This window comes from Neomonachus schauinslandi, chromosome 4 (genome assembly GCF_002201575.2).
Source record: "Neomonachus schauinslandi chromosome 4, ASM220157v2, whole genome shotgun sequence".
Taxonomy (NCBI): Eukaryota; Metazoa; Chordata; class Mammalia; order Carnivora; family Phocidae; genus Neomonachus; species Neomonachus schauinslandi.
The window spans coordinates 15784268-15802768 of record NC_058406.1 but is presented as its reverse complement, the minus strand read 5'-3'; the positions used below and the strand labels follow the sequence as shown (position 1 = coordinate 15802768).

The following is an 18501-nucleotide window of genomic DNA, read 5'->3' as shown; positions in this document are numbered from 1 at the left end:
CCAGCAGTGCCAGGCTGTTGGGACCCCCAGAGGCATGGGGCCTATGTCACACTGCTGTAGGTCCCACTGTTTTACAAGCTGGCGGAGAGAAAGAGCTTGCTGGGGTGGAGATGCCTGGATGCTGGGCTGTTGTGCGTGATCCTGTTTGCTATAAAACAGCCAGACATTCCGAGGACCTGGAATCGCGCCGAGGCCACGGAGCTAGCTTTCCCGGCCATATATCTCCAGGCGGGGACAGGCCTGAGACATCGGAGATAATAAAGACAGGATTGTCTCAGCCCTGGGGCTTGTCTCCTCTTTGTCCCAGGGCCCAGCAGCCAACACGAAGTTTAAAGACATCCTCCCCCTTCTCCTGGGAAAGTACAAATGCATCAGATTCTATCGCCCCTGGGGTGAGCTTCCCAAGAACCAGGCCTGGGATTCCTGCTCTCAGCTCACCAGAGCAGAAGGCAATCAAGGGTCCATCCATCGGCAGCACCCAAGAGAGACAGCAAGTAACTCGGACGCACAACAGCCACTCGGGGACATGCTTCTCTGTGTACACATCTCTGACTCTCCCCAGCCCTACAACATAGCAACTGTGCCGCTTTAGGGATGAAGAAACTGAAGCTGACAGAGGTTAATGGACTTATCCAAAGTCACAGCTGTTCGATGGCACAGACGGTTTGAAACCTAGATCTGTTCTACTCCAAAGCCTGCAACTTCCTTAGTAGCTCTGAAATTCCATGCACACACGCTTTTACATGTTCCTTCTTCCCCAATGTCCTGCTTTTCAACTCCAGAGGGGCTGGTTTACCCTTTAACATCTGAAGAGAAAAGTTCAGATGACTGAAGCAAAATGCAGACTCCTTAATCTGGAAACCAAGCCGCCGCCGCTGCCAGCCCACCTCAATATGACCAAGTGACAGCCAACAACTTGCCCCAAGGGTGCGTGGCTTTGCAGAAGGAAAATGGACAGGAGAGGTGCTACGATGAACCTTACCCATTTTGTGAATTAGTGGAATGCCAGTCCCAGCTTGCCTAACCACAGAAGCCACTCGGTAGAAAAGGGGCATCATCCACATAGAGGTAAGGTGCTCAAGCAGAAAGGGAGCACTGGACTCTGAACCAAAGGCTCTGATTCCATCTGTGAAATCTTATAGAAGCTGAACTCTAGGCCAGTTTTCTCACTTGTAAAATAAACACCTGCTCTCCTTGCCTCACAGGCTTTTCGGAAGATGAACATGAGACGGTATTATGACCCATGCGTAATTTTTTCCCCTGCTGGATTCTTCTGCGTTCCTGACTTCCCCTCTCCTCCCTGCCTCTCTTCTGTTCAGACATCTGAACTCACTATGTACTTCACACCATGCTGGATACAAGGAGAGGCTCATACACAGGTTAAGAAAAGATGACAGAAACATATGAAGATTAGACGGTAGGAGACCACAGCCAACTGCTTGCCAGTGAACGGCTGAGGCTGGGCCACAGTCTGTTTAAGCCTCAGCCTGACCAAGGCCTCTCAGCTATAGAGCCCCATCTGTCCACAGGAAAGCATATGGGCCACATGATCTTTCAAGGCTACCTTCCAGCCCAGGATCCCATCAATCTGCCTCTACTTTTTCCATCCATTACTCACGGGCCCTTGCAAATTGGGGAGCCTCGATTCTATTAGATATACAAGTTCCCTCCTTGGAGGCAAAAGGGGTCTGGGAGAAACCAGTCAGTAGGAAATCTTTCTGAATGACCCAGGAAAAAGCTGAAGATTCCCCGTGCTCACCTTTCCTGGCCATCTAGGCTCAGAACTGTGAGAAAATGTGGAGGTCGTCTGGCCTAATAGCCCAGTCCCAGTGTACGCCTGTAAGAGGACTTCTCTGCTTGCATACATTCCAACGAACCCAAATCTTCTCCACAGCCCTGAAGTAAACCAATTCCCTCCAACTCCCATCCCACACATGGACATTTCACTCTTCCCTGGCAGCCTAAACTTGATGCTGCTGCTTGGAGGGACACAATGTGTCCATAACGAAAGATATCTTGGTCTACAAGTTCCCCAAACACAGAGTCTGCACGAAAGCTTAGCTCATGATCCAAATTTTTAAATGGGAAGAATAAAGACTGATGCTCGGCTGCAGGTGAACTGAAAGATATTCATTTATTTGAGAAATGGAAAGCAAGATCACTGGCTCTGGAGGGTGGTAATGGTTCTAAGAATTATCGTACAGGCTACAGGTATGAGTGACAAGTGACTGCGGGCAGTGGGTTCTCTTCCCAGCAATTTGAGTGTCTGTACTCTTTTCCCAGGGGCAATGAGAAAGACAAACTCAAGAAACCTTTCTAAGTCCCAGGTGCACAACCAACCAGACTTTTCTTGCTATTTTTCTGCCATCTAGTGGCTCCTCTGGAGCATTACAGGTCCACCTCTGGCCATGTTCCTCTGCTCCTCCGTTACCTTCCTAAATAATAGGAATTAGCCAATCAGGCATTATGCGGGGTGCTTCACCTACGTCACTGCTGCTCTTCATAATACTGCAAGATGGGCATTAATTCCATTTTTCAAGTAGGAAATCCAAGGCTCACAGAAGTAAAGTCACCGATCCAGGGTTGCACTGAAGGTCAGTGGAAAATGTGATACCTAAGTCCATCCTCATGTCCTTGCATTGTTATCACTTGTCCTGGAGGAACCGAAGGCCCCAAAACTAAAAATAATCTCAGCTTCTCCATAAATCTCTACATGCATCAAACTCCTCACAGTTAGCTACCACCCTGGCCAAACCAGATGACACCACAGCCTCCTCCAGCCCCAGGATACACTGGGCACAGCAGTGAGAACTGGGCAAATCATTCCACTCAATTTCTCCATCTGAATATTGGAAGGCCAAACAAAAAACATGTACGCAACTGTTTGCAGGAGCACTAGGCTAACAGCCAAAAGGTGGAAACAACTCAAGAATCAATCAGCTGATAAATGAATTAGACAAAATGAACTGTATATCCATACAATGGAACATTCAGCCATAAAAAGGAATGAAGTTCTGATATATGCTAAAATATGGAGAAACTTTAAAAACATTATGTTAAATGAAAGAAGCCAATCACAAAAGACCACACACTGTATGATTCCATTTATATGAAATTTTCAAGAGAGGCAAATCTACAGCAAGAGAAAGTAGGCTAGTAGTTGCTTAAGGATGGAGGGACGAGGGGCAGGGGGAGGAGGGTTTAGGAGGTGACAGCTAAAGGGTATGGGGTGGGTTTCTTTCTGAGGTAAAGATGATGTTCCAAAATATATCGTGGTCATAGTTGCGCCAGACAGTGAATATATAAAAAACACTGAATTATACACTTTAAATAAGTGAATTATATGGTACGTGGATTATATCTAAACAAAACTGTTGCACCCCACCCCACCCCCAAAAAAGTGAAAGGGTTGGGCTAAATAACCTCTAAAGGTCCTTCCCAGTTGGCTTTTCAACAGATGGAGCCATCTATCGTTGTCAGTCCCAGCACTGGTGACTTGGCCTGAACCAACCCAAACTGGTATTAAGACTCGTCCCATCAAAGGCCACCTGAGTAACTTTGCTCCATGCCCTCCTCCCAAGCCCCTGGGCAGCCTCTGCCTCCAAGAGGTGGCTACCCTGTCTTCCTACATTAAGGAACCCAAACCACCGGCATCTACACACCCACTGACTCTAGCAAAGAAAAACAGGGCAGATGCAGCCTGCCTCCAGTTCTGGTCTTTTCTCTTTTTACAGAGGTCTTCCTAAATTTAGTGTGGATCCAGCCTGAGCTCAACCTTTCTAAGAATATTCATTCACATTGGGGGGTGAGGGGGCAGCACATATGGTGAGAAACACACTGGCCTTGGAATCAGATCTGGAGCTGAATCATGATTTCATCATTTTGAAGCTCTGACTTGAGCAAGTTCCTCTGAGCCTAAATTTCCTGAAAAATGGTTATGAATAAAGCTCTCATTACCATTATGGAAACAGCATGTGTATCATTTGGGGATATTATTATCACAAGTCAGACCCACTGTCCAAGACATCAGGAATACACCCTTCTCCTGTGAGCCCCAGCTCAGTAACTGGAAATTCTTTTGAAACAACCTACTGGAAAGCACCCCCTGATTATTCCCCTCACTTACAGTCTTCCAAGCACTTGGGTAGAGAGTGTGATGGCCCATAACCTGTGGGGAAAAACTCCCTCGTGTCTGTAGACTTCCTGTTTTCCTATAACGTATTAAATACTAAGTTTTGCTACTCTTCATTAACAAGAACTGCTCATCCAGTCATTTAAAAAAGTGAGTATACTCTGGGGCACTTGGGTGGCTCAGTCGGTTAAGCGTCCAACTCTTGATTTCAGCTCAGGTCATGATCTCGGGGTTGTGAGATCAAGCCCTGTGACGGGCTTACTCTGGGTATGGAGCATGCCTAAGATTCTCTCTCTCCCTCTTATCCCCACATCACCGCTCTCACTCTCTTTCTCCCTCTCAAAATTAAAAAAAGTGAGTATCCTCTGTTGTGAAATAAGAACAAAGTCCTGGACTGTATAAACTGATCTAGGTTGGTTCTGCCACTAAATGTGCTTTATGTGACTTTGAGTAAGCACCCTCTATAATCTTAGATCTCTTCTAGGTATATAAGACCTGCCCTGAAAACCTGTGATCGCTAACATCAATCAAACAATTCATGTAAGTAAGGTAGAAAAGATGTCTATAACGAGAAAAATGCTGTCAGGGTTAGACTAGCAACTTGCTAAATTTTTAGCCGTATCATTGGTACCATACTACCAGACCCCACTCTCTGCGCTCTAAATTTTCCCTTTCTACAAGACTCAACACAGATTTGTCATCCTATTTTTAATAAACTCCTGAAGGGCGCCCTGGGTGACTTAGTAGGTTAAGCATCTGCCTTTGGCTCAGGTCATGATCCCAGGGTCCTGGAATCAAGTCCCACTTCAGGCTCCCTGCTCAGCGGGGAGTCTGCTTCTCCCTCTACCCACCTCCCCCTGCTTGTGATCTCTCTCTCTCAAATAAATAAAATCTTTTTTAAAAAATCAAAAATAATAATAATAAAATAAACTCCTGGGACGCCTAGGTGGCTCGGTTGTTAAGCAACCTGACCTTCGGCTCAGGTCATGATCCCATGCTGCTCAGCGGGAAGCCTGCTTCTCCCTCTCCCACTCCCCCTGCTTGTGTTCCCTCTCTCGCTGCCTCTCTCTGTCAAATAAATCTTAAAAAAAAAAAACCTCCTGAGCAGGTGTTACTATTATCCCCACAAGAAATATCAAAATTAAGTAACTCAGCCAAGATCACACAACAGGTAAACAGTGGAGCTAAGATTTAAACATAGGCAGTCTGGCTTTAGAGTCCCTGTTCCTAATTATTCCTCTATACTGCCTCTTGCAAATGGACAAGATATAAACAAATGTTCCCTGAAGTGAGCAAACACCGAGTAAATCACACTAGGTGACTTATCATTTTGAACCCACTAACATAAAACTGGATGCTTTTCTATGAGAATTCCCTAACAGACCCAATCTTTGTCCTTCTGTCTGACTGTATGTTCACTGGAGGTTGAAGATACGTTATCCCCTAATCCTTACGACAAATCTGCAAAAGGTTAGCAGGTATTACTGGCTCAATTTAAAGATGTGTAAATCAAGACTGAAAAGTTAAAGCAGTTTGTTCAAACACAGCTAGTTAGTGACAGAATCTAATTCAAATTTACATCCCTCTACTCCAAAGTATATATACTTGTCTTACTATTCAGTATTCCTAAATCCCTTAATATGAAACTGGCACTAGAATGATTCTCAAAACACAAACAACAGCAAATGTTCTATATGCTCTATATAAATAGTGGAGAATGCCAGGATACTTGTAAGAGAGGTATCTGTAAAAGCATCTAGTTTCACTACTGAATTATATTAATGCTTGGATCATACTGGTATTCCCAGAAGGAAGTGATACCTAAGAGAGGGAAATATGGTATCTGCCACTCTTAAGAACCATTATTTATCCTACAAGCAAAAACTAAGTCAGTCTTCACTGCACATTGCAATATATTAAAGCATTACAGGGGCACCTGGGTGGCTCAGTTGGTTAAGCAACTGCCTTCGGCTCAGGTCATGATCCTGGAGTCCCGGGATCGAGTCCCGCATCGGGCTCCCTGCTCGGCGGGGAGTCTGCTTCTCCCTCTGACCCTCCCCCTCTCATGCTCTCTGTCTCCCATTCTCTCTCAGATAAAGAAATAAAAAATCTTTAAAAAAAAAAAAAAAGCATTACAGACTGAACCAAACTTTAGAATCTCTCAAATATATCAATGAAAATCTAATTCTTCTTAAAGACTCAATAGTCTACCTGTACATTTCATATATACATTTTACAGATTTTTATTAACTACCTGTCAAGAGCAAAAAAATTCTTAGAGCTGTAGAGATGATCCTGTACCAGTGATGTTCACATCTCTTGGTAGAGCCCTAGAAGTCCCACAGTGGGGCACAAAGCATGTACATCTGCATTGGAGACAAGGAAGCAGTGGGAGAGCAAAACTGCTTGCCTGGCTTCAACCCCAGCATCTTTGTTCCATAGGACACCTTTTCTATTCCCCTCATGGGGCCCTCTGTAAGATTTTATTTGAAAGAAAAGAGGTTTACTGCTAAAAAGACACAAACCAAAAAGGAACAGAAATTCAGTTTTATCTATACATGGGGAAACTGAGGCCCAAAGAGGTATAGCAACTTATCCAAGGAAACTGTTGCCCCAACTAGAACCTGAGTTTCCAACTCCCAATCCAGAGAATTATATTACTATCAGGGAGAAACGGAGAGAACATCAAACACCGTAATGCAAGCTAAATGCAAAAACAGGACTCCATTTAGTCACGCTACATTTACCAGGGGCCAAGATCCCTGTGGGCTAAGGAAAGACTGGTCTTAGAGCACACTGGCATCTAAGACAGGGAAATTTCTGCAAACTCAGCGCCCTGGGGTGAAGTCATTCTCACATGAGGCAAGTGAAGAATTCACAGTGCCTACCCACCCGTCACAAGCTGCCAAGGGATGCACCGAACTCCCTAACACCAAAACAGTTGTGAAGTCCTCAAGTTATGGAGGAAAGGGGGCAGCTCTTCAGGGAGTAAGAGATTCAGAATCAAGCCCAAAACCTCTCTCCCATCAGACCAATGCAGACCTTCCAAAGCTTTACAAAGGAGGTTCAGAAAGCTGGAAATGAGGCTCCGTTGTGGGTCTGGAGCTCCAAACAAAGGGCCAGCCCAATCACAGAGTTGATTAAAGATGGGAGAGTAAAATAATACTCTCACACTCCCTGGAAGTGTTTTCCTATTCCTAGCAGGGGGTGCCGAGGGCCCCTCATTCGTATAGCAGCCTGAGACCCAAAAGCCAGCAGGGTTCTCTGGCCCCAGTATGAAGAGAGCTAATGAGGATGAGGATGACAATGGTGATGATACCTTCAATCCATTCCTCCTACTTGCAAGCACTGTGCTAAGTGCTTTACATACAGCATTTCATGTAACCCTCACAACTCACAGGTAAAGTTAAGTATAGCTATTTCCATTTCACAGAGGAGAATGCAAGGCTCAGAAGGTTTAAGTTACTTGCCTAAGGTCAAAGGATCAAATTAGTGACAGAACCAAAACTCAAATCCAAAGCCAGTTATGTATTTTCTATCACACAATGCCAAGTTGTTTAACCTCAGTCTTACCATCTGACAAATGGTACCATCTATCCCACCTCCCTTACAGGGTTGTATTAAGGATCAAGTGAAATCACTAATACAAACATGATCTGAGGTTTCTACCACCTAAACTCCAGTGTGAAGACCCCTGACCTTTGTGGAGAGAAGATGGAGATCCAGAATCCCAATCACCTCACTTTATTTGGGTCAAGCTAATGAGATTTTGTGAGCTAATAATGAGGTTCCTTTCTCCTACTCATCAGGCCCATATTAAATATACGGAAAACAATGGTGCTATTCTAAAGGCCATCCTGTGGGATGGTAAGGAGAAAAGGGAAAGGGTGCCAGGTTTCAGAATTGGCATTCCGATCATCCCCTTGGCCTTGGGTACTCACTAAGGTCCAGCTTTCTCATCAACAAACCCTGCTCTGCCAACTCACAGAGCTGCTATAATGAAAAAAAGAAGGGGCAGTTGAACAATTGAACTTTTCTCTTTCTACAAGACTCAACACGGATTTGTCATCCTTCCTGAGGAGCGCCTGGGTGGCTCAGTCGGTTAAGCGTCTGCCTTCGGCTCAGGTCATGATCCTAGGGTCCTGGGATCAAGTCCCGCTTTGGGCTCCCTGCTCTAAATTCTTCCCATTGCAGTGCAAATCTGGTAGCTGTTAATATTTTCATAGCACTTTTGCATTTATAAAGTATGTTCACCTATATGATCCCATTTAGTCCTCACATTCACCCCTGATGTAGGTATTACCATTATTCCTCATTTACAGATGAAGCAAATGGAGCTTAGGGACATTCACTAACTTACCCAAGATCACGTGGCTAGTAAGGCCAGAGTCAAGACTCAGGGCAATTATTTCGCCACAGGAGACACCATCCTGAATTTTAAATTCTGACTGACTATAAAGCCTCAGGCTGACCCTTAAGAGCCTCTCCTAGATAATTCAGTCTCCCCAGTCCATCAGTGTACTGACTCAGCTTCTACTCCTTTCTACCTCACCACTTTCTCCCCACCCTTCTGCCATCTATCAAAACCCCATAAGGAGTGGTGTCCAGATAATAACAATGTACCCTAGATTCAACTGCCAGTTTTAACTTAAATTTACCACTAGGTGGAGCTAATCTCAACAATCCAAGAAGCTCATGGGTTAGCTCACTGGCAAAGAGCAGAAGGGGCCAGGGTAAAATGTAGCTCAATAAATTGTTTAAAAGCAAGATATAGATGGCATGGTACTGGGACAAGCTTGCCCACCTTTTTGAGGTTATGCCCCAATAGCCCATGATCACGGAGTTAAGAAAGAATTCTGCTTATGGCTCAAAAGCACTGAATATCTGCAAACCCCTCTAATTCCTGCCTCTGAGACTGGCCATGTGACTCCATACCAATTTACAGCTCAACCACAAACTAAGACCCTATCCAATCAAATGTTAATTCATCGGTATCAGGCCAGAACACAAAGGGAGCCGCTACCTGTTTAATCACTCAGACTTAGTTCAATCCACCCAGGACTAAATATTCACTGACAAAAGCGGGGAATAAAGCCACGTAACACTGGCCCACACCCTGCCAAAAAAGGTTTGACAGAAGTGTGCATATGTGTGCTGGGGGGGGGGGATGATGACACACAACGGAGGACATCTACATCAGAGGAACAAAGTGACCTTGACCTTGTTTTTTAAGTTAGCAAGAGACTTCATCTCCTAGAAGTCCAATTTACTCTGTTGGAATAACTTCAATTTCATACTCACTTCTAGTACTAACTTTACACTATTTGGAATACGGTTTGGTGTACTCTCTGCAGGTGAACTGGAATATTCGTGAGGGGAATGAAAAAGATATCCATCTCCAGTGAAATTATACTTGTCTTGAAATTATCAGGGAAATATAGCTCCCTACATTCTAGCTTTGAGTTAGAAAACCTTAGCTGATCTCCATAACTCAAGTAACTGCTCTCTCTCACACTGCTGCCTAAGATTTAATTACTTAGGCATCTGCCCAAACTATCTCAGTGCCAGTTCACCAATAAATTATATGACAATGAACTCTCTACACGTTCTTTTCTGGTTAAGGAGTCAAGAACTGAATGCTGGTTGGAACCACAAGTTTGGAAAATCTCTTTCCTCAAAGAACAGTTAAACTGAAGACTTATGACCCAAAATTACTCTAAAATTCACGTCAGATATAAATGAAACCTTAAGAAATCATTTAGTGACATCGTTCTCAAACCTGGAGGAACACTAAAATAATCCGATGAGATTTAAAGAAATGATGCCCCTCAAAACATAATTTGAAAAAAAAAAAAAAATTAAGTGATAAATTTAAGTGACCCTATCTCCAGAGATTGCCTAAAATGGCCCCAGGCATTATTTTCCTTTTTTTAAAAAATTAGCTCCCTAAGTAACATTCACACAACCAGAGTTAAGAACCACTGAGGTGGGGCACCTGGGTGGCTCAGACGGTTGAGCAAACAACTCTTGATTTCTGCTCAGGTCATGATCTCTGGGTCCTGGGATGGAGCCCCGCTTCAGCTCTGTACTCAGCAGGCAGTCTGCTTGAGATTCTCCCTCTCCCTCTGCTCTTCCTCCACCTCCCCCACTGCATGTTCTCTAAAATAAATAAATAAATAAATCTTAAAAAAAGAAAGAAAAGGAAATGAAAACCACTGAGGTGTGCACTGGTCCCCAAACATATCTAACCAAGGTTCTACCTGGGAAGCTTTTAAAAATTAAATTGATTCCCAGGCCCCACCCCATACCTATACATCAGAATCTCAGAGGAATTTTTTTTTTAAGTTTCCCATTAATTGTTGACCAAGCAGGCAACGGACTTGTATCTGAGACCCCAATGATGATTAAATGCCTAATTATTTTACAGATAAAGAGCCTGGGAGAGTCAAAGCTACCTGCCGAAGGGCACGCTGGGTTAGGGCTGTCCTGCCCCACTATCTCCAGTGCCCAGTACGGAACAAGCCATCTGATGATGTGTGCCATGGGCAGGCACACACAGACAAGACTTTTACTTTCTTGATAGCCATTCCAAGGGCAAAGAGACCAAATGGTTATTCAAAAAAAGCTATCAAATTTGCAAGGAAAATTCCAAGTAGAAGTCAGGATCCCACATCTATTTTATTCTCTGCTATATCTTCAGGGCCTTATTAAGTACTTTAAAAAAAACTATTTTTGAATTTACTATATATGAATGAATGAATGAATGAATAAGTGGTACAGACTTCAGGCTTGGCTATATGGAATCTTCTGCACAATGAAATACGAGAAATTAAATGTGCTTGACTTGCACCCCCTTTGGCTCACCAGGCTCACCATGAGAAGTCCACTCTTAGATAACTACTGCTCTCTGGAACCAGGCTCCAGCACGAGAAGCTTGGAGCCAACCTGAGCCAAAGCTGAAACCTGGAGGAAAGGTCCAACTGACCCATTAGTGAGAGAAAAATAAGCTTGTGGTAAGCCAGAGGGTTAGGGTGCTTTATAAGGCAGCATCAAGCAAAAGCTAATGAAATGAGGCTTAAGAAAAAGGGAAGGCACTTTGGAAAAAACTCAAAGTAATATACTGTATAAACTTAAAAGTATTTAAACAGTCCCAGAAAGAAAATAGTAAGGCAAGGTCTTCTGTTGTTCTATGTTTAAAGGATCACGCTCTGAAGTTGGGGGAACTCGGAGTAAGGCTTACAGGCAACAAGGAGATCTGAATTAGGAATATGATTTCAAGCTACTTCCCTCAGAAGTCATTCAGAGTTACCCTAACCAGGAAGAGCTCAGGCCCTCCCAAAAGATAATGAAGTCTCCACTTCCTGGTGAAATGCTGTCCCTTCCCCACAGGTTATACACCAAATCTCCAACAGTAGGTTAGCGGTACCCAGGGGGACTAAGTTCCAATCCTCCTCAAGAAGCAAGGTCCTTGTGTACCAGAGTTTCTTAGCACGGAGTACTCAAAAACTACTAATAATATCAAAATGGGAGGAGAAAAAAATTAAATAGTCCAAACCTAACAACAAAGAAAAAGAAATACCATTATTTTTATCCATTCTATAAAGACAGCAATTATGATACCAGCAGGTTTAATGACAGCTTTTCAAAACCAAAAAAAAAACTACTACATTAACAGTACAAATTTTAAGAGGTATTCTGACTACAACACGAAGACTGAGGACAAATACACCTTAGAATGAAGGAAATAACTGCAATTGGTGCTTTCATACCATCATCCTCCCTTTCCCCTTGGAATATGCTCCCCTACTGGCACAAAATCCAGCTCTAAGGGTACAACTTTAACAAACCACAAAACCTATTTTTAAGACCTTCAGTAAAACATTTGATATTTTAGAAAACCAGTGATGTTATTAGTGTCATATTAGCCTAAATGTTGTACATTTTGCCACAAGCTAAGCCTGCTAAGGACTGTTTTAGATAATCCTTTTCCAACCTCTACGTCACACTCCCTGAGTAGTATTAGTCACTAAGCCAAGATGACGGACAAGTCTGTTAAGTCAAACAGAAAACAGAATTTAAATAGAAAACAATGTTAACTTCATCCATTTGCCACCCATGTTCTTCTGATATGTGGAAGTCATATTAAAAATGTTTAATTAGGGATGCCTGGGTAGCTCAGTGGGTTAAACATCTGACTCTTGATTTCAGCTCAGGTCCTGATCTCAGGGTCATGAGATCGAGCCCCATGTCAGGGCTCCACGCTCAGCAGGGCATCCGCTTGAGATTCTCTCTCTCCCTCTCCCCACCAGCTCATGCTCTCTAAATAAATAAATAAAATCTGTATAAGAAAATATTTAGTTAGAAAACTGTTAGCTTAAATCAATCCCCTTGCCTTTGTTGTTCTTCTGATACATGGATATTTCATTGACACAACCATGTGACCTTTATTTCACTCATTCATTCTTGAAATCATGTACCATCCAATGACTATTTTTATTTTTCTTTTTTTAAAGATTTTATTTATTTGACAGAGAGAGACATAGTGAAAGAGAGAACACAAGTAGGGGGAGTGGGAGAGGGAGAAGCAGGCTTCCCGCAGAGCAGGGAGCCCGATGCAGGGCTCAATCCCAGGACCCTGGGATCATGACCCGAGCCGAAGGCAGACGCCTAATGACTGAACCACCCAGGTGCCCCCAATGACTATTTTTAGAGCTATCTCTCATGTGTCAAACACTACGCTAGGCCAGGGACACAGCAATAATCAGGATGGACCTATGTGCCACTGTACTAAGAACTAGGGATATACGGTCCCTGATCTCTAGGCTCTCAGAGCACAATCCCGGTACCTCTCCCTAGCAGGGTCAACAAGGAGTAAGAAACATTGGTTAAAACAGTAAAGCTTAGATCTGCCTCTTCTTAACCCCTTCCCAACCAAGCCACCCAGCTTAGCTCCAGCACAGCATGGAATCAAGCCAAACATGATTCCACTTAGAAAACCACCAAAATGAGGTTACGCTGTACCAACAGCTCTTAGCTTCTAAGACTCTCCTACAGATCAGTATAATGCCCTTAAGGTAAATGAATCATTCCTGTCGCCTAAAGAAAATGTGTCCCATACTCAGATTCACAGCACAGAATCTGGAATCTGATGGAAGCAGTCTGGATAACAATCTAGGAGCAATGGTTCTCCAACTTGGCCATGTTCTGGAAATACACGGAAAGCTTTTGAAAAACCCACTGCTCAAGCTGTACTCCAGTAAGCAACAAAGTCTGAAAAGCACTGATACAGAAAACTTGAGAAAAAAACTGGCCGCTTTCTAACTAACCAATGGATGAGAGAGGTGTGCTGCCATTCCCTCCCAACAACATGAGCAGTGAGCTTCCTGAGCATCACCTTCACTAAGGACTGCTATGAACCCACTTGCCAAACTTGGGAGAAGGCACAAACCTGAACATACTGAGGGGAAACCACCACCTCAAACTGAAGACCAGAAAGGCAATAAAGTACATAAAAAATAATAATAATAATAATAAAGCTTTAAAATCTTATCCCAACGTTTGTTAGAAATTGACGTTACTAAGAGTCAAGTTCCCACTCCTAGGTATCTAAAAAGAGGCGGAGGGAAAAGAACAACCCCCAGGCTGGCTTGTGAAGGGTTTTTTGTTTAATACATCTGAAAAAAATGCATATACAAAGAATTGAGACATGAGAAAGCATTGGTTCAACACTAATGAATCTACAAGAATTAGGATTTGGGGAAGGTGGAGATTACCTAAACATTTTTAAAAACTGGAAACTGCAACCAAAATAAGTGGATAAAATCCCTATGAACACTTATGAAGAGTCTTCATAAGACTCCATGATTTTTTTTATTAAACTAGAGAGCCTTAACTAGCTACTCTAGGGTTCCTCATATGTAAAACAGAAATAAGGGGATTCCCCTGACTGGTCCCCATGTTGTTAAATGTTCTCCCCACCCCCACCCACACCCCCAGCTTCTTCATGAAGCAGGTCTCCATCCTCCCAACTTGAAAGAGGATGTGCATCATTCCATAGACATCTGTCTCCTAGCGCCACCCCTCACATTTCCTCGATTTACCAGGTCTTTAGCTGTGTTCTAGGAACACCGTATCATACACTATTAAGCTGGAATCTATGCTAAGCATATAAGACAATGACTGACAGGGAAAAAAAATGTTTTTTAATTACGTACTCAATCCATTTGGTGTATTTCAAAAGGTGCAATACTTTTCTTCATTTATCAGTGGAAGAAGTTAGAAATTAACTTCAAAAAAAAAAAAAATCAGCAAATGGCAAACAAATTTCCTTGAAAGTCACAGTCACATATATAGTGCATCCTAGAAAAGAGGAGGGGCAAGACAGGTTCCACCCACTTTCATGAGTTTCATCAAATACTGGGCCTACTCAAGGGTGGAGAGAAAAGGCAACTTTCAAAAAGGAGTATGTTATTAAATGAGGCATTTACTATACTCCTTCCTAAGAGCACCAGGTGGGGAACAAGTTTTCTAAACTAGATCTAGGAAGTGGAATGTGGAATCAATCCGTCCTCCTCCCCTTAAGGGCTGTCCAATGGTTAATGAATTTAAAAAACATGACTAAATAAAAACCAACCCCACACACACTCCCCGCACCCCACCTCCCTCCCCCGAAAAAAAAAAAGAAAAAAGAAAAAAGAAAAACAAAACAAAACCTAAATGTCCCAGATCATTCTCCAGAGTGGATGGAGCCCAGGAGCAGCTTCAACAACCCAAATTAGTCTGTTACAGAGTCATCACAAGCATGCCTTGCTTTTAAACAAAAAAAAAAACAAAAAAAAAACAAAAAAAAATTGAAACAACAAAACAAAAACTAGTACTAATCACTTTTCTGACAATACACAATTACTCAAATTAACTAGTAATGAGAGGGGGAAGGGGACCATACCTACGGGCCTTGTCTCACACGAGTGCATGTGGGTAGGTGCAGGGCATTTGTCATTATTGCAAAAACGAATTTTAATCTTTAATCTTTAGTTTGATTTAACATTGCTTTTAGTACGATGCTGACACCAGCTGTGCGGAAAGGGCTCTGGAGAGATGTTCATAGCAGCACACACCTGCGGCTCTTCTTCGGTTCGGGAGGCTCCAGGGCAGCCAGTATTGCTTCGTCAAATACATTCTTTAGGCCTTTCTGAAAAGGGGTAGAAAGAAAAAAATGGGCAGTCTGATTTTCAGTATAAAAAAGCCGAAGATCAAATTAAAAACATTCAAACCCCCAAGAGTCGGCAAAGAACGAAACGTTAAAACAACTCTGAATCTCAACACAATCATCCCACTTCACCAAGTTCTGTCCGGGAAGGACACTGGAAGGATCCAGCAATTCAGGAGCAGAGGAATGGATATTCATGAATGAGACAGTGGTCCTCTGAGAAAGCTTTTTGCAGACCAATGTATGTCACAAGAAGCGAACAAGCCACATGTGTCATTTGCTCATTCAATGAGTTGTGTAATATGCCGCTGAAACATTTTACATAAAAACAAGTGAAGCAGCTCTGCATTCCAATGAAACAGCGGAGTATGGAACAGGACCGAAGGGCGAGCAGCCAGCAGCGGCATCCTTGTTACATGGAAGGCGCAGGCAAGGATGGAGAGCGCAGCTACCAAGGCTGCGTCAAAGACCTTCACTCTGAACTCCCTGCATCCCACCGATCAGAGCCAGGGGGCTCAAGGAAGCAAAATGTGGGCACCTGATACATATGTAAAACTAGAGCCAGTCAGTGCAACAGGAATAAAGCTTCATCAGGCATTTATACAAACAAGTGCATATTTTTAATTTCAAAATTTGAAGGTAACCACAATTGTATGTTTCCCTCACAACAATAAAATCAGAAGCAGGAAAATATAAAGGTGGCAGCTTTACATCTCGACATTAACAAACCTTAAGTCAACTGTTAAAATGGATGCTATTCTTAAAAGATAGTGTAACAAATGATTTCATAAAGCAGTAGCAGATACATTAATACCTTTCCCACCCCAGACTGACAAATACTCCACTACAGCACAGACAGCCAAAGCAATAGCAACACAAAGTTTCACTGCACAAAAGAAAACCAGAGAAGAATCCTCCCTTCCCCGTTACACTCTACTAGTAGGTCACCCTTTTTCCATAAAGTTTGTCATGCAATTACAATTACAATTGATCATAAGAGTAAAATGATGTTTGTGTTATTTTCTCCATCTAGAGCTAAGAAGTGTTAAAACTCTTATTTTTTCCAAGAGAACATTCTTAATGCCACACCAAGTTCCCTTTTGCAATAGTAATCCAAACCAAAAAGCTCTGAGTATCAGGCAACTCAAGAAGCAGAAAATTAAACAAGTCCAACTTGACTACTGATCACAAAAAATATTCTATAAGATATTGCATTCTTAATCAAAAACTAATACAGAGGTTGCTCTTAGGTGGTGAGTAAAAAGACGCAGAGGCTTTCAAACAGGATGGTTTTATTCCTTTGTTTTTAAATGCTCTTTCTACAGTAGTGGGACAGGAAGCAGCAGCAAAGAGGGGAAGGAGAAAACAGTTTAGAATATACAGCACTTCCTTTTGGGTTGAGTTTCCGGAGGCTCGAGGGCAGCTAGGATAGCCTCATCAAACACATTCTTCAGACCTCTCTACAAGACAGAGGGGAGGAGAGAGAATAGCAGCCAGGTTAGAGGATTAGAAAGACTAGCAGATACAATAGCAGTCTGGATTAAATGGGCTGAATTCACAGAAGCAACGTGCCTTCAGAAAATTAAGTGCCAGAAAGCTAGATCTTAAGCCCATTATCAGGACAGTAGATAATTGAACAGAAACTTCTTACATAAAAAGGGTTAACTGAGCAAGAAAGCAATTTTTATGGAAATGCTGTACGTTGACTTCTAAAACAATCACACTTTGAAAAAACAACATTTTAATGAAAATAATGCCTGGAGAAAAAAATGGATATGTAAACAAAACACAGATGGCTTGGATAAGCCTTGTAGAACTCCCGAGTATTTCCAATGAGAAGAATGGCACACACATTCTGGAACTAAATCGATTACAATTTCAGGCTTCTGTGAATTCAGCCCCTGAATAACTGAAGGACACAAACAGACTTACAGGCATGCTACATGTTTCTAGATTCAATGACATATCTGGATGGGATTAATCAGGATTTAGAGTGTATCAGTTTCCCAGAACAAAATGGTTCAGACATTTAGAAAGAATGTTAACTGTTCAACAGTACCACATGGGAGAAGTTTAAGGAACAGACTCTAGAAACAGCATACACTTCAGTTATTCAGTAATGTTATTAGAGCAAGTAACCACCACCCAAGTCATAGGAAAACAAAGAATGGGGTCCTTGAATGAGTTTTAGCAAGCAGTCCAATGCTTTAAGATGTCTTCATGGATATCAGAGCATAAAGCATGGAGTGAAAACAAAGAATATTCTCAGATCTACAGGGATTAAGATGCAGAAACACACTTACACCTCAGGCAGAACTCCAATGTGACAGGGTGACTCAGCAGCACTGGTGCCTTGGGCCCAGGTCTACAGACTCACCTAAACTCACCTAAATCTGAAGCCACAGGTTTACCACCCAAAGAGGTTTCACGCGTTCTTTAAGTCAGTTTGATTCCAAGTAAAAATCTCCCGTAAGTCCCAGAACACAGCTCCAGTAACAAGTACCAGGCCCAGACTACCCCAGGTATTCCCACCCCAACCCTAGGCATCCCAGAAGACTGGCACCCACACATCCCATGAGGTACAAAATAAATGAGAAATAACATTAAGTACTTAAAAAGAAGCAAAGAAGTTAAAAAGTTTTCTTCTATGTCTTTTACAAAGTAGAAATGTTAAACAAAAGTAACGTTCCTATGAAATTCTTTCTACACTATCTCAGAGCAAACTCTGGTAGTCAAATATAAAAGGAAAAGGGAAGGGTGGAAAGGGAAAAGCATTTTATAAAGGAAAAAAAGAGGACCATGAGAAACTAGGGCACCCCTTCATAAAAAGCAAATCCTTTCTTGCTTACTGACAAAGATAACTAATCCCCTAAAAAACAAAACAAATATTTGCTTTACCCATACTATCTGATATAAAGAGTTCAGTTTTAGAGGAACCAACAAACAGAATCTAGAGTCCTAAAAGTTCTATCTCCCAAACACAACCAGACACCCCATTTTCTATCTTCTCTTTTGACTTTTCCAAACGTCAAAATCTGGTAAGAAAAATGTAGTTGCTAAGACCTTTTCAAATTCCTACTGTCTGCAAAGTGAGTGACTTACTGTATAAACCTGTTCATATTGTAAAAAATCTTAAATGGAAGCATCCAATTCTTTAAAC

The 18501-nt window shown here is 42.4% G+C and overlaps 1 protein-coding gene across 4 annotated transcripts in view; it reads right to left on the bottom strand.

Annotated features, from left to right (window-relative positions):
- Positions 1–15133: 15133 nt before the first annotated feature.
- Positions 15134–18501, bottom strand: part of CDC42 (cell division cycle 42) — a 49241-nt gene continuing 45873 nt past the window's right edge. For 3 of the 4 annotated variants that reach the window (XM_044914411.1, XM_044914412.1, XM_044914413.1), the window contains exon 6: positions 15134–15323. In XM_044914411.1, coding sequence (XP_044770346.1) covers positions 15234–15323 — 90 coding nt within the window. In that variant the 3' untranslated portion in view covers positions 15134–15233. Of the gene's footprint in view, positions 15324–16613; positions 16802–18501 lie in introns of those variants that run through there. The other variant, XM_044914414.1, reaches the window with a different exon arrangement.